Source organism: Dendrobates tinctorius, unplaced genomic scaffold, assembly GCF_039654945.1.
Source record: "Dendrobates tinctorius isolate UK_male_01 unplaced genomic scaffold, ASM3965494v1 ptg000051l, whole genome shotgun sequence".
Classification (NCBI taxonomy): Eukaryota; Metazoa; Chordata; class Amphibia; order Anura; family Dendrobatidae; genus Dendrobates; species Dendrobates tinctorius.
The window spans coordinates 15,214,450-15,230,390 of NW_027361719.1; the positions used below are offsets into that span (position 1 = coordinate 15,214,450).

Below are 15,941 nucleotides of genomic sequence, written 5' to 3' on the forward strand. Positions count from 1 at the left end.
TCTCAGGCTGTCACAGATGTGAGCTAGTGTGGTGCCATGTCAGTGACTGTGTGGGCCACATCCTTTCACTCCCTATGCCTCACTGGACTCTTGTGGACAAAGGGTGTCTGTGTAGAACTGTACCCAGCAGGGGGTGCAGAATGCCACATTGGTGCCAGTGAGGAGACCATAGCACGTAATGGTGATGTCAGGTGGGGTGGCGAGGTGCAGGTTCGTCACAGTGAGCATAAGATTTCTATAAATTCCATCCACTTTGCTGGAACTGTAAGATGCTGTGTTTTTGACACAGCGAAAATATGCAGCATCAAAAACTCACCAAAAACTCATTGTGGGCACTCAGCCTTATTCTTCTTTGAAGTTGGAAGGTATGGTGTAGCTAATGTCTGCTATGCACAGAAAAGTTCAGTGAGCCTGGAGAAAAAGCAGGTGCTTGTGGGAAATGTAGTTTACAGTGGTCACATGGTCAAAACTGATGGAGCGTACACTACACATCGAAAAGAGAGACACGGTTATGGAGATTTGAAGTAAGAATGTAGCCAATGAGTATGTGAAGGCATAGTGGGGTTACTTTCGGCTACAGGGAGTTTAAAAAAAAAAGATTCTAGTAAAACCTCTTCCAGATGAAAGAACAAAGGGGACAGTTGAGTCTTTTTGTTGATTCGCTTATCGCTCTTTAGGCTAAGTTCACACATAGCGGAACTCCCGCGGAAGTTACCGCGAGAATTCCAGAATTCCATTCTGCGGGAAAATCGCATTTTAAATTCCCGCGATTTTCCAGCGGAAAAACTAGCATTTTGCAAGCGTAATTAGCTTCCAGAGTGCTAGCGTTTTTCAAGCGATCTGTAGCATCGCTTGGAGAACTGATTGACAGGTTGTTCACACTAGTGACTAGTGACTAGTGTGACCAACTTTTTACTATTGAGGCTGCCTATGCAGCATCAGTAGTAAAAGATCTAATGTTAAAAATAATAATAAAAAAAATCGGGTTATATTCACCTTCCGACGTCCCACGCAGCTTCCCCAGGCCTCTGTGATGCTCCGACAGGTACCGTTCCCAGAGATGCATTGCGGCAATGACCTTTGATGACGTCGCAGTCTCGCGAGACCGCTACAGCATCGCGAGACGCGACGTCAGAAAGGTCATTGCAATGCATTACTGGGAAGAGGAGCTGCCGCGTGTATCGCTGAAGCCTGGGGACGCTGCACGGGACGCCGGAAGGTGAATATAACACGATTTTTTTATTTTAATTCTATTTTTCACAGGGATATGGTACCCACAGCCCAGAGGACAGTCTCCTCTCCTCCGGACTGTGGGTACCATCCGCAAATGTTTTGCTTACTTTTCGCATGGTGGGCACAGCCACATGCGGAAAGTAAGCAGAACAATGCATTCCTATGTGGGCGGAATCGCCACGATTCCGCAAAATTAATGAGGATGCTGCGGATTTTTCTGCGATGTGATTCAGCTGCGGGAAAATCTGCAGCATTAGCACAACATTGTGGAATCCCGTAGGATTGCATGGGATGCTGTTTTTTGCGTTTTCGCGGCAAAATCGCCCAGTAAAAACGCCAGAATGCAGCCTCAATGTTATCACAAAGGTTAAATGGCCAGGTTCAGGGCCTTTGACAATCATAATCATTACAATTGTGCTATCAATAACAACCCCCTCTCCTTGGATGGGAGGACACAACTGCAGTATCTGTTAACATACAACACCACGCTTTTAGGCTAAGTGCACACTTCATTGTCACTTTTCCTAATGCATATGTCAGTATTCTCATAAACCGTCTGTTAGGCGTCGGGTTCCTGTCGCTGCACAGCAGGAATCCCAAACTTTGCCTTCGGCGGTCTCCCATTCCTCTCTGGCTGCAGTGGAGCCTGCTCAGCAGATTCATCGATCCAGGCGCTCTGCTCAGACCAGCTCTGTAGTTTTGGTTGCTGCAGCCACCTCTGGTCCAGCCATAGCAACGAATGCTGGTCAGCAGCGAGCTACTCTAGGGACTAAGTGCTCCTTTCGGTCCACTGAGCATGCCCGTGGGACAATCTCTCATTGGAGATCGGAGGTCACATGCTCAGGTCCTTCTTCAGCTCGGATTGGACCATCAGAAAGGACAGGAAGGTCCCGGAAGGACACGGCTATAAAAGGTTCACATGGCCCCCCCGCCATGTGCTATGATAGACTCTGATGCTATAACGTTTAGTGTGTGTGAGATGACGGATGTATGAGACTGGTGACTGACTCATTAAGATTCCCCCTCCTCTGATACGTATGAGTTAGGGTTCAGGGATCAGAGTAGCACCATTGTACTAGCACTGCTTAGCGCCGCAGTCTAGTCTCTCACCGTTCTCTAGCGCCTTGGGGCGTCGGCCAGTACAGGCCTTACGTACCGCTGCTACCGCTGTGTCTGGCAGAGCAGCGCCGCCCTCTATTACGTGCGCTTACAGCACAGTTGTTAGGCTGGTGGGTGGTTATCACCGGGGCATACATTGCATTCGCTCTGAGCGGTGCTGCATATAGCAGTGACCTGTGACGGTAACAAGTCTCGCTTACACGCCAGCTGGTGTGCACTTCGTGGAGTAACAGAGTCCGCCTCTGAAAGCACAGGGTCTGGGTTTACCCGCCAGTGTCCGGCTTTCTCATACTTTATATCTCTCCTCATTGCTTAGCTGCAGGCTATCACCTCTGCACTGTGGACCCCGGGCTGCGAACGCTCCTCAAATCCAATTACCATCTTTATTATTGGGTGCGTTCTGCCAGCCCTTAACACCGACATTCTCCAGATGGAAACCAAAAATGTGTGTGTGTGTGTGTGGGGCGGTTGGCCACAATTTGACCGATTTGTGTTTGCATACCGTTTGTTTTATAAGAATGTGCAAGACTACTTTACCTTATGGGTGTCATCTTAAAAAAATTGTATCTTGTGGTATTTTTTGTGTGTGAAGGCTCTCTATCCTGAAGGGATATCTAGTCATCCGTCCAGACTATGGCCATTGTTGGGGGTACACTTCCTGAGCTTATGTGGGTCACCCTCCCAGGGCTGCGGGGTACTCGGTACTGGGCCGGTGTCAGCGGGACGTGTCACAGCAGCGGGGACCCGGTCCATGGCCCTGGGCGCCCAAGTCAATGGCGGAATGTACATGTAGTTAATGGAATAGTTCGTGACGCCACCCGTGGTGTTTGGCAAGCAAGATGTTAAGCCAACACTGCATGCAGATCCTCTGGGGCTGATGGTGTGTTGCAGCATAGATGGTGTAGCTCCCCACAGGTGAAGCTGTAACCCCAGGGCAGTGTAATTGCAATAGGTGAGGATAGGCGCAGGCGGTGTGAGGAATGCTGGTGCTCAGATGTAGTGGTGCTGACGGTGTTAGCGCACAAATGAATGGAAGACACCAGGGCTTGCAGTTCCAAAGCTTTACTCACAGTCCGTGGTACACACTGGTGCCTGCCTCTGTGCCGTGTCCTCCGGGGCAGAGACTCAACCTCCTGGGCAAGTCAGGATTCTCCTCTCCAACACTTCCCCATGTACCTTTCCTAAACGACTCCTCTATTGTGCCTTAAGGTGTGAAGAGCTCCAGTACCGTGGTACTCTGGAGTTCCTCCTGTCAGATGTTCCTAACAACTCTACTCGTATGGCAGACAGCTGTAGCCTCTCTCGGGGACTCCCTTCTCTGGAGTCCTGGCTCTCTATTCATTTGCTGTTGTGCCCCAAGTCTTAGATGGGAGTAGTGCATTTACAGCCAACTACTCCACCGGTGTCTGCTGCAGAACCATAAGTGTCCATACAACCTCAGGGACCGGGCCCCGGCCTTGCGCTGAGAACCTATAGGCAGGGATCCTCTTCCAACCCACGTCTCCTCTCTGTTCTCCTACTCCTTCATTCCGTACTGATCCTTCTCTCTCTTATGGAAGCTTAGGATGCAGTTCTACGGCTTTCTCCTTCTGTTCCTTTCCCGTGCCAGCTGGCTCAGATCACTGAGGCAGCTGCAGCACTCCTTCTTCTCAGACCCGTCCTCAGACTCTCCTGACTGACTGTCCTACAGACTGAACCTTCTCCCGCCTGACCTCCCGTCAGACTGACCTGTCATCCTACACTTTCCCACTCTTTTATATATCTCAACTCCACCCACTTCCCAGCACATCCAGTGTTCCAAGCAGGGAACCACCAAGGAACTCCTAATGTCTAGGAGGAGAGAGACCTCAATGTGGTTGTGCTGAACTACCCTGTCGTGTGGGATGCGAGTGTTGGAGCGTGGAAAGGAGTTCCCAACTTACCTAGGCGGTGGGGCACCACACCTTAGGAGAAGGTGCAGTACCTCTGTGGCGACTGAGCTTCAGGGGCGCCACATATGCATCTGGCGGCAGCTACAATTGTGTCCCGAGCCTAACGTAGATATACGACATCCCACATGAAGACTTACTAGGGGATCTAATCCTTGATTTTAATTAGTACAAGGTATTTGACTCACAGAGGTTATTTTCTGCCAATAGAAGTGAAAATATTTTCAGAATTAGTGAAGAAACAGTTATTTTTCTGGTATTCTGGTTCACGCTTGTATTGAGTCATCTTCATCCACTTCCTGCCTGCCAATGTATAAATTTCTCTAGGGCTGTGAACAGCTGCAGTTCACAAGTCCATCCACTGGCCATTTACGCCTGTGTGATTCAGGATCGGCATGCCTGATAAATTAAAGGGGGAAGTGACTGAGCTTCATTCTTCCTGCCAGAATGTCAACTTCATCCAGGCAAACTATTGTAATCTGTGCAATGTAGGACTATAGAATTCATCTTTATCCAATGAGTAATGCACGTGATACAAGTGACCGGGTCAGTGACCAATTTAGCATATTTCCTCCCTCTAAGACCACCTTTAACTTCCTGTAGCATATTTCTGTATCTTATGCCTAGTTGTTGTTCTGGTTGTATCTGTTTTGTCTGCAATGTATTAATTTCTATGATTTCATTCAGCACATTCAGAAAGAATATTGACATATTGCCATGACTCATAAAGAAAGATTTCTGATTCTTTCCCACATATGTGATCCAAAGGGGTGTCCTTTTACCATACATTTTGCCAGGATGGGTGTCTGTCTGTAGTAGACATACACTCCCGAAAATGATACATGACAGAGCGCGCAGTTGTTCTATTGGCACCGTTGCACTCTATAGTGTAGGGGGTTTGGACGCAAGCCCTGACAGGGCCACCGAACGGGTGCCTGAATGTAATGCACCCTTTAGCTCTCCTAAGATGAAGCTGGATGAAGCAATGCCTAATGAGTGAAGCAGCAAGTACATATGACATTTAGTAGGTTTCTGCTAGTATTAGATCAGATTGACAAATGTATTATTTTACATTTCTCTAATTTATTTTAATTCTGAATGTTGTTTTTTCCCGTCAGTGTCATAGAGCACTCCGAGATGAATCGTATGACCACTCAAAACATTGGTATTGTTTTTGGGCCCACCCTGATGAGACCAGAGAAGGAGCAATTTGCTAACATTGCTGCTAATATGGTTTATCAAAACCAAGTTGTGGAAAATTTTCTCACTCATTATAAGGAGATCTTCAAGGACAGTCCAACGAAATCTAGTAATTCCCCCTGTACAGAGAATGAATGTGAGGCTAAAGCCCACATAGAACTGTCCACCCCTTTATAGAACTGTACAACTTTCAGGAAGAGCCTCGGACAAATACCTCCCTATAGATTCCCAGTTCTTCAGCATCTGGAATGGACATTTATGTGGGAGATTTAAAGCCAACTGTACAAGGTATTCAAGGTACAATGACTGTGTTCTTAGCTATTTACTAAGGAAATAAAATTGCTTATTAGTAGGTCTAAGCTGGAACATACACAATGGATGTGATATTTGGCAAGGTTTATACTCTGATGAATGCAAATGTTTAAATTTAATTGCAATTTATTGTTTTATTTTTATATTATGCTTAATATATTTGCATTTTCACTGTTTTTTTTCTGAACAAGTGTTTGTATGTGGTTGAGCAGATATTAGGAAAAACATTTATAATACGTTCTGCCTAAATTTGCGACCTGTAACTTTCCAGCTGTTATCAGACTACAACTACCATTCACCTAGGCTGATATGGAACATGGAGCACATATATGCTGGTTCATTTATTGACAGCTGGAGTCAAGATGTAAATAATTAGATGGGATGGGAGGAAGAGCGCCCGATATTAAAAGCATGAAACCAATGCTCTTCATGCTGGTTTATGAGAGGTGAGCGGATTGATCCACTGCAAATTGATTTCAAGTTGAATTTCCTCAAATTCGCAGGTCCATACAAATTCGAACCCTTTACAAATCGTTTTGCAAGGATTGCAAAAAAAGAATGCCGGGTGCCATTTCACGCACTATAGGAGCCAAAGAGAGCTCCAAATGGTGTCAGGTGTGGTCCTGCATTATTCCCCATAATTCCTTGCATTGCAACTGTCAAATCAAATAGTTTTGTGCGGCCAATCAGAGTGGACTAAGATAGCCACTATAAAAGATGAGGGCAGGATAAGCAGTGGTTTTAGGATTTTATAGCATAGGGATTGGAGGTCAGAGCGCACAGGTCATTCCACAAAAGTCTAGGAAAAAAGGCCTAATCTGATTGTGGTGTATTACTGTTCTGAAATATGTTGAAAATGTTAGTGGTAGTCTCAGTCTGTGATTAATAATCCAAACATTCAAGTGATCTATAGGGAGGTGCTGTGCGGCACAGAGTGACTGTGAATTACTGTAATTGATCTGTGATATAATATGATATAGTGACAAAGTGTGCATGTTGTAAAATAATACAATATTATATATATATATTTATATTTAAGCGCACTACCTTGTAATAGTTTAATATTAGGCTCATACACACGCCACCCAAATATTGCTGTTGGTTACCATCCATTTTGCTCTGTCAGTTGGACATTACTGGGGCTGTGTTTGCATTAAAGATCTCATCACAAGGGGTTCAATACATTTCTAGGAGACTTCGGAATATTCTACACATATTTTCAGAGCAATTAGAGGCATTGCAGTATTGCAATTTTTTTTGCAAATCAAATTTTGAGGAAAATCCATCAAAGCAGTTGAATTCGAATTCCAAATAATCCGCTCATCTCTATACCACACCCTTCTCCTCCTCCTGGGACAGGAGGGCCTATCTTTTGTTTTCTACTTTTATGAGGCAGAAACAGAATTAGTGTAGAACTCCGCCTTTCAAGAAATGATCTGATGCTCTTGTGCACTTAGAGGGAATTTTATATGGGCATGTAGGTCATAGGAAGCTGAAAAAAATGATTCCTTGATATCTACGATCTGATGACTTATTCCAGGGAAATCCATGTTTTTCTTATATGTAAATGAGCTGTTAAGATCTATGGGCTGGACACAGATCCTCATGAGAATCTACCTCCAGAGCTTATTATAAATAAAATAAGGTATCATTTTTTTCAGCTTCCTATGACCTACATGCCCATATGGATGGCTTAATAGGGTGGATCCTACTGACAGATTCCCTGTAAAGGTTGTAAAAGAGGCAAGTATTAGTTCACTCAGTCACAAAACAATCGACTTCTTCTTTTTCTGCTCCCAGTCGAAAGCATACAGTTGTGTTCATGAGGTCTAAAGCTGTCCATATACTTAGGGACTTGTTCAGCCAACAACTATGCCTCTAGATATAGCCTTGCAGCGCTGGGGTCCAGGGTTCAAATCCCACCAAGGACAACATCTGCAAGGAGTTTGTATGTTCTCCCCGTGTTTGCATGGGTTTTCTCCGGTTTCCTCCCACACTCTAAAGACCTACTGATAGAGAATCTAGATTGTGAGCCCCAATGGGGACAGTGATGATAATGTCTGTAGTGCACTGATGAGCTAATGGCATTATATAAGTGAGTAAAATAAATAAAAATAGATGTTGGTCTCAATAGTGGATATATGGGTTGAAATGGGACAACTCCTTAATAATAATAACCATGTAACCATGTCACAGGTCCAGATTAGTTCCATATTTAAAGTTTTTTAATTATAAAGCCAATAAATGCAGCAATTCATGAGCCGTATATAATACCATCTGTTTTTCAAGCCGTAGTATGTCCCATTGTTGTCCATAGTAGTACCGCTGCATTCCCCATATCTTGCACTATTGCCTTACGAATTATCAGCAGATTATTTGGAATTATATTCATATTTGATCATGGATCAAATATCTTTAATATCGAATAAACATGAATCAAAATAAAATTTCAGCTTTACCAGAATATTTAGAGCTGAAAATGGCCTAATGATGATTTGGACTTTATTCATAGGGCAAGTTCTGAAAAGGAGATGCAATCAGAGACTGTACAACAAAATGACAAGAAAAAACAGTTTATTAATATACGGAGTACATGTGTTAATAACAGTTTGTATTTGTATATTCACAACAGGATCATCTATTTATATGATAATTTACACCTCAGGTTTGAATACGATCTTCGGTGACACAAAGAAATGTGTTATTGTGTTACTTTTATTTGCTATGAAAGATAAAGTTGTTTTATTATCCTTATTGGTGAATATGTGTAGATGCAATGATTTTCTATATGTAATAAAATAGTTGCCAAGCATTGTATGTTTGACTTCAGAAAGTCGTGAAACACCTGAAAATTTACCAAAGAGTTGAATGTTTTGTAAAATCTCAAAAAATTATGCAAAGAAAAAGTTGGTGTCCAGAATACACAATAAACATTGAAAAAGGCACAAACAGAAAGTTTGGTGGAAACAAAAAAAGGTGTAAAACTCTAAACTCTCTACAAAAAAACTAGGACGTCCATGTCTGCTTCATTGGGATGATGAACAATTTAGAAATTCCATTCATATCTAAAATTGGCTTTACCTCCTACTAAAATTAGTTCTACATGAAAGTAAAAGGTATACATTTTAGCATCCATATCAGGTACATACATAGATATCATAGGACCATGAACAAAAGGTTGGATTTCCCTTCTTTCCTCAACATAAAAATCACTAAAAGTTTCCCAGTCAATGATAGCTAACATTTGTTTTCTTTCCAACAAGACTGGTCCAGACCTTCCTTCATCAAGGATATTTTTCAAAATGTCACTGACTCACTGCTACTGTGAGTAGGGGTCGAAATGCAGTGACAGACAGGAGGCAGAGCAAGGGTTAACAATTTTAACCGTTTTAATTCAATAAGGGGTTAACTCCTCGCAGGGCGATGAATGGATAAACGAGGGAATAAACAGTTCAATTGCAAAAGGATATGCAGAGTAATGAACAAGGTAGCGGCAGTTCTTTTGTACACTTATCATGTCACAAGTTCCTCAGACTGCAGATACTACTTGGAGGTCAGCAGCGCCAACAACGGCTGATGTGGTGCTTGTCCAAGAAGGTCCTGCTGGTAACGGCAGTCCATCTTTTGGCGTCAGCGGTCGGTCTTCGGCACCTTCCCTGAGCCCCTAGTCCATAAGCATGTGCAGCCGTAACAAACAATGCCGCAGCACAATAAGGATCCAACGTGAGCTAGCAAGTATAAACTAACAAGGTAGGCCGCAAATGTCTGTCCAGTACTTGGTTTTCTCTATGTGGCACCTGCGCTGTACGCACGGTCACGAAGCGCACGACACCTTGCTCTCTGGCAGTTACCGGGTACACTGCACTTCTCTCTCTGGAATCCCCGCTGATGACGGCGGAGGTGCACGGATGAGGGCCGGCACAGTCTCACTGCTTGGGAGACGGAGTACTCCTCTCTCTGTGGCGCACCGCATGTTCCCGCTAAGACTCACTGTTTCCGCGCGCGCTGTGGCCGCTACCGCTTGGCCACACCCCCTGCTTCCGGGTGCAAAGGTCTGTCTAGTCTCGTACTCTTTCCCTCAGACAACAGAGCAGACAGCCCTGACAGTTCTGGACCCGGCACAGGACAGGTACCCACGGCCCGATTCTCTTCCTCACACTACCCCCAATTTTTTTTATTGCCGCTGTCCTACCATAACTGCTATGTTACCCTGGGCGTACCTTATATTGTCCCTACTGTTTCCCCTGTACTTCCCAATGTATCGGTATATGTATTCTACACTTCATTAAGAGACCAGCCAGCCAAAATGCATGTCTCATGACTTTATGACCAACTATTAAGGGCAGCAGTTTATTTACACATACAAAGAAAAGAAACACATTTTTAAAGAGACATTCTCCTTTCAAACATTTATAGCATATTCATAGCTGCCGTTTCCATGACTTCCATATAAATGGCTAAATATGCCTACCAGAGGCCACTTTAGCAGGCAGGACAAGGGTCATTGGCTCACATTTTTGGGATATGTGTGTGTCCCTGAGATGGCGCTTGTGACATATCCTTTGGATATTAATCGGTAAGTCTATGCTGCTGTTCAAGGTCTGCGCTGCTGTTCAAGGTCTGCACTTCTGTTCAAGGTCTGCGCTTCTGTTCAAGGCCTGCCCTGCTGTTCAAGGTTGCATGTATGTTCAAGGCCTGCCCTGCTGTTCAAGGTCTGCGCTTCCGTTCAAGGTCTGCGCTGCTGTTCAAGGTTTGCATTTATGTTCAAGACCTGCCCTGCTGTTCAAGGTCTGCGCTTCTGTTCAAGGTCTACACTGCTGTTGAAGGTTTGGCATTTGTGAAAAAGGCAACTGACCATAACATAGAAAATTAGACTGCCCAATTAAAGTTCAATATGGATATAAATATGCTTAAAAATGTTTATTTTGTTCCACTGAATGTGATTAACAGATAATTTTTCAACAACTTTTCTATCCAAGATGAACTTTGCCAAGATTATACCTATAGATAGATGTGGAAATGCATACACATAGAAAACAAAACAGTATATAAAGAATATATATGGTACATGAAACATTGTAATGGTTTGCTATACTCTTATGAACTACACCTGCACAAATCCTGGTCTTGGGATATGTGTGGGTCACAGAAGTAGAACCTGTATTTGTAACACATTTGTTGAATATCCTTTCGATCTGCCATAAATTTCTAAATTGAGAAAATCCCTGTGCTTTTTATATTTTGGAGCGAGAAGACAAATGGTTCCCAAGGAGAAGGATCATCTAGATCAAACTGAGGAATCTTTTTCACCATGTTAGCTCCAGAAATCCAGTAACACTTGATGAAACATCATACGTATTCCTAACAGGTCCAGTTTATTATGAGTTACTAGTAGATAGTCTAGATCAGGGGTGTACAAGCTGTGGACCTAGGGGTCCCAAGTGACCTGCAATACCCTTCTATGCGGCCCTCAACCATCTCATCACAGAGATTCTTCACAGTGTCTGGTAGTTGTGCTCATGTATTTGGCATGTCAGTGAGAGGAGTGGTTGATAGCACCATAGGGACAGTTAGTAATGGTGCACTGTGTCTGTGTGGTCCTCACTAGGACCCCCATATTTAGCATAATGGGAGTCTCATAGCACAGAAAGGACTTGATAAGGTGAAGAGACCATGGATGACTACTGCTATATTCACTGTGTTTTATGGGAGAAGGGAAACACTCAACTGTTTCAGCATTTAACGCAGGCTATTTGATAAAAAATGATAGTTGAGGATCCAACTGCTGAGACCTGCACCAATAAGCAAAACAAGCCTGACAAGGCACTTTTACCCCTGCTAAGAAATGCAGCAGTAGGTTGGATGCTCATTCTCTATGGGGCTGCTGGAACAAGTGGAGCGCAGTGCTCAGCAACCTCATAGGGAATGAACGGAGCAGAAGGCACACGGCCACTTCATTCCACTCCAGCAGTCAGATCCCCAGAAACAACAAGTTATCACCTATCCTGTAGATAGGTACCAATTTGTTTTCACCAGACAAGTCTTTAAATTACAATGGAGAAAGCTGAATGTTTGGTTTCTTCCTTTTTTGATTGTGAATGGGGAGAAGGGGAATTGTATCCTCCTGATAAGTGGGAGTCCTAAAAATAGAAGTAGCCCCTATTAGATATTTATGGCACATACTTTTCAGAAGTAAGGTAATACTCCTAATTTGCGACCTTTGAGGTTGGTTCAGTCTGACAATGCGGCCCTCAGATCAAAAAAGGTTGTTAACCCCTGGTCTAGATAGGTTGGGATTCTGTACGCAGGACCTACAACTATGACTTTCTGATAGGGTGTCTGAAATTAAAGTTTCCAAATTAGACAACACCTGCAATATAATTGTTTCCTGTTATTTAGATTTACTAATCTTACTTCTAGTGTTACATTAAACATCATATTATTGTTAGTTGAAATTATAATATGTAATACGCTATTAAAGAAGATCTTTCACCAAATTTTCCATGTTGAACTTGGCACAAGATATAATATCTCCATTGATGAGATATTAGCCATCAAAGTATTTGGCACTTAATGAGTTATTTTTTTAAAGTCACAATACATGTTATTAGTGTTTGCACTGGGGGGGGGTCCTTCATCTCCCTGTATAATGCTGAATAATAAGCAGATAGCAACGTAAATAAGAATATACCCAGACCATAGCTTAGAGCATATTTCTCAGTGTCTGAGCTGTATAATGACAGCCAGCCTGGTCTCCTGGTCTAACCTCCTGCATGATTAGAAAGCATAAATGACTAACATCTCTCAGATAAGTTCATTTTACAAACCCAGCTATAAGCTCTCCTCCTCTCCTATTATTTTCAGCTTTGCTGTACTACCTTTTGCCTCATACTGTGAGATGTTAAGACAACCCTGATCTGACTGCAGAGTGAGTACAAGTTGCCTCAGTAATAAAGCAGACATAAGTATCATTACTGACACACTCAGTAATTTGGAGTGCTAATAGAAGGGTTTATAATGTGACATAACTAAACTAGGCTGCCCTCCCCCTCCCCCAACACTGACTCATGTAGGAGGTTAGACCAAGAGATAAGTGCTTGTATCATTACATCTCCCATACTGAAAAATCTGCTCTAAGTTATGGTGGAGGTTTGCTCTTGTTTCCTTTGAGTGTTGCTGCTTATGATTTGTCAGCATCAAATAGGTAGAAGAAGTACAAGCCCCCAATAAAAACTGTCTAATACTACCCACTTGGTCTTTAAAAATGTTAACTCATGAAGTGCCAAATACTTTAATTGGTAATATCTCTGTGACGGAAAATTGAAATTAAAAAGAAAAAAAATGTTATTCTGCTCTACAGTCACTATCGTGCATCCAGTTCAACATGAGAAATTTGTTGAAAGGTCCTTTAAGTATTTTACATATCTGACATAGATTGCTAATTTATATTTAGTTGTACAGTAGCATTTGATGTAATATAATTTCTCTTATATTCTATTGGTTGTGTGACATATATCTGCACACTTCCCTGAATATTTAAGTAAACATTAAAGGCTATGGACAAACATTATTTTTATATACTTTAGTGGTTACATTTGGTTAATAAAATTACAGTGTCAGTGTGCAATCTTCATTCTTTCATTCTTTTTTGGACTCCGAAAAAATTTTTGCAGATTTTTCTCTTGTGGCAGTTTGTTTTCAAGCATATAGGCTGGAAGTGAGGTATGCTTGTATCTAGGGTGCTGCTCTCTTTGTTATCATTATACAGCTTCTTTCCTTACTTATTTCCTCTTCATGTCCTTTCCTCCTCAAATGTAACTTTTCTCTGCCCTCCCTGAGATACTGTATACCCTCTCCATGCTGCAGGAATCTGTGTACAATCACCTCCCCTTTCCTGCTGCTGTCTCTAACAGCAGGAGAGGGGAAGGTGAGAATAGACAGAATTACGAAGAGGATCTCTGACAGATCTGTAGCATTTTTGCAAAAATACTCAGCTAGAAAAGAACTTACAGACACTGTAGCAGCAAAATAGTAAAACGAAATTATAAAGACTTTATAGAAGGTTACTTAATTCTGCAGTTAGGAAACAAACAACCAATACAAACAATTATGTGCAAAGGGGTACATAGCCTATAAGTAACACAAGTAATCAAGTCTGTAACTAAAAGCAACAACAAGTATTTACCTATTTAAAAATTAATAGCACCCGTGTGCAATCTACAGTGCCTTGCGAAAGTATTCGGCTCCCTGGAACTTTTCAAGCTTTTCCCACATATCATGCTTCAAACATAAAGATACCAAATGTAAATTTTTGGTGAAGAATCAACAACAAGTGAGACGCAATTGTGAAGTTGAACAAAATTTATTGGTTATTTTAAATTTTTGTGGAAATGCAAAAACTGAAAAGTGGGGCGTGCAATATTATTCGGCCCCTTTAACTTAATACTTTGTTGCGCCACCTTTTGCTGCGATTACAGCTGCAAGTCGCTTGGGGTATGTCTCTATCAGTTTTGTACATCGAGAGACAGAAATTCTTGCCAATTCTTCCTTGGCAAACAGCTCGAGCTCATTGAGGATGGATGGAGTTCATTTGTGATCAGCAGTTTTCAGCTCTTTCCACAGATTCTCGATTGGATTCAGGTCTGGACTTTGACATGGCCATTCTATCACCTGGATACGTTTATTTGTGAACCATTCCATTGTAGAATTTGCTTTATGTTTGGGATCATTGTCTTGTTGGAAGACAAATCTCCATCCCAGTCTCAGGTCTTTTGCAGACTCCAGCAGGTTTTCTTCAAGAATGGTCCTGTATTTGGCTCCATCCAGCTTCCCCTCAATTTTAACCATTTTCCCTTTCCCTGCTGAAGAAAAGCAGGCACAAATCATGATGCTGCCACCACCATGTTTGACAGTGGGGATGGTGTGTTCAGGGTGATGAGCTGTGTTGCCTTTATGCCAAACATATCGTTTGGCATTGTTGCCAAAAAGTTCGATTTTGGTTTCATCTGACCAGAGCACCTTCTTCCACATGTTTGGTGTGTCTCCCAGGTGGCTTGTTGCAAACTTTAAACAAAACTTTTTATAAATATCTTTGAGAAATTGCTTTCGTCTTGCCACTCTTCCATAAAGGCCAGATTTGTGTAGTGTACGACTGATTGTTGTCCTATGGACAGACTGTCCCACCTCAGCTATAGATATCTGCAGTTCATCCAGAGTGATCATGGGCCTCTTGGTTGGATCTCTGATCAGTCTTCCCCTTGTTTGAGATGAAAGTTTAGAGGGACGGCCGGGACTTGGTAGATCTGTAGTGGTATGATACTCCTTCCATTTCAATATGATCGCTTGCACAGTGCTCCTTGGGATGTTTAAAGTTTGTGACATCATTTTGTATCCAAATCCGGCTTTAAACTTCTCCACAACAGTATCACGGACCTGCCTGTTGTGTTCCTTGGTCTTCATGATGCTCTCTGTGCATCAAACAGAACCCAGAGACTATCACAGAGCAGGTGCCTTTATACGGAGACTCAATTACACACAGGTGGATTATATTTATCATCATTAGTCATTTAGGGCAACATTGGACCATTCAGAGATCCACAATGAACTTCTGGAGTGAGTTTGCTGCACTGAAAGTAAAGGGGCTGAATAATATTGCACGCCCCACTTTTCAGTTTTTTAATTTCCACAAAAATTTAAAATAACCAATAAATTTCGTTCAACTTCACAATTGCGTTCCACTTGTTGTTGATTCTTCACCAAAAATTTACATTTGTTATCTTTATGTTTGAAGCATGATAAGTGGGAAAAGGTTTAAAAGTTCCAGGGAGCTGAATACTTTTGCAACGCCCTGTATATATTCAGTCGTGGCCAAAAGTGTTGGCTGAAATTGTTCCAGAAAATGAAGTATTTCTCCCAGAAGTTTTTTGCAAATACACATGTTTTGTATACACATTTATTTGTATGTATTGGAACAACACAAAAAAAGAGAAAAAAAGTCAAATTGAACATAATTTCACACACAATCCCAAAATGGTCAGGACAAAATTGTTGGTACCCTCAACTTAATATTTGGTTGCACACCCTTTGAACTAATAATGCAATCAATCACTTCCTATAACCATCGACAAAATTCTTACACCACTCATCTGG

At 42.4% G+C, this 15,941-nt stretch overlaps 1 protein-coding gene across 4 annotated transcripts in view; it reads left to right on the plus strand.

Annotated features, from left to right (window-relative positions):
- The window catches only part of ARHGAP9 (Rho GTPase activating protein 9), a 217,399-nt gene extending 208,795 nt beyond the window's left edge, over positions 1–8,604 (plus strand). For all 4 annotated transcript variants that reach the window (XM_073576826.1, XM_073576825.1, XM_073576827.1 and 1 more), the window contains one exon: positions 5,399–8,604. In XM_073576826.1, coding sequence (XP_073432927.1) covers positions 5,399–5,657 — 259 coding nt within the window. In that variant the 3' untranslated portion in view covers positions 5,658–8,604. The remainder of the gene's footprint in view (positions 1–5,398) is intronic.
- The last annotated feature ends 7,337 nt before the right edge of the window (positions 8,605–15,941 follow it).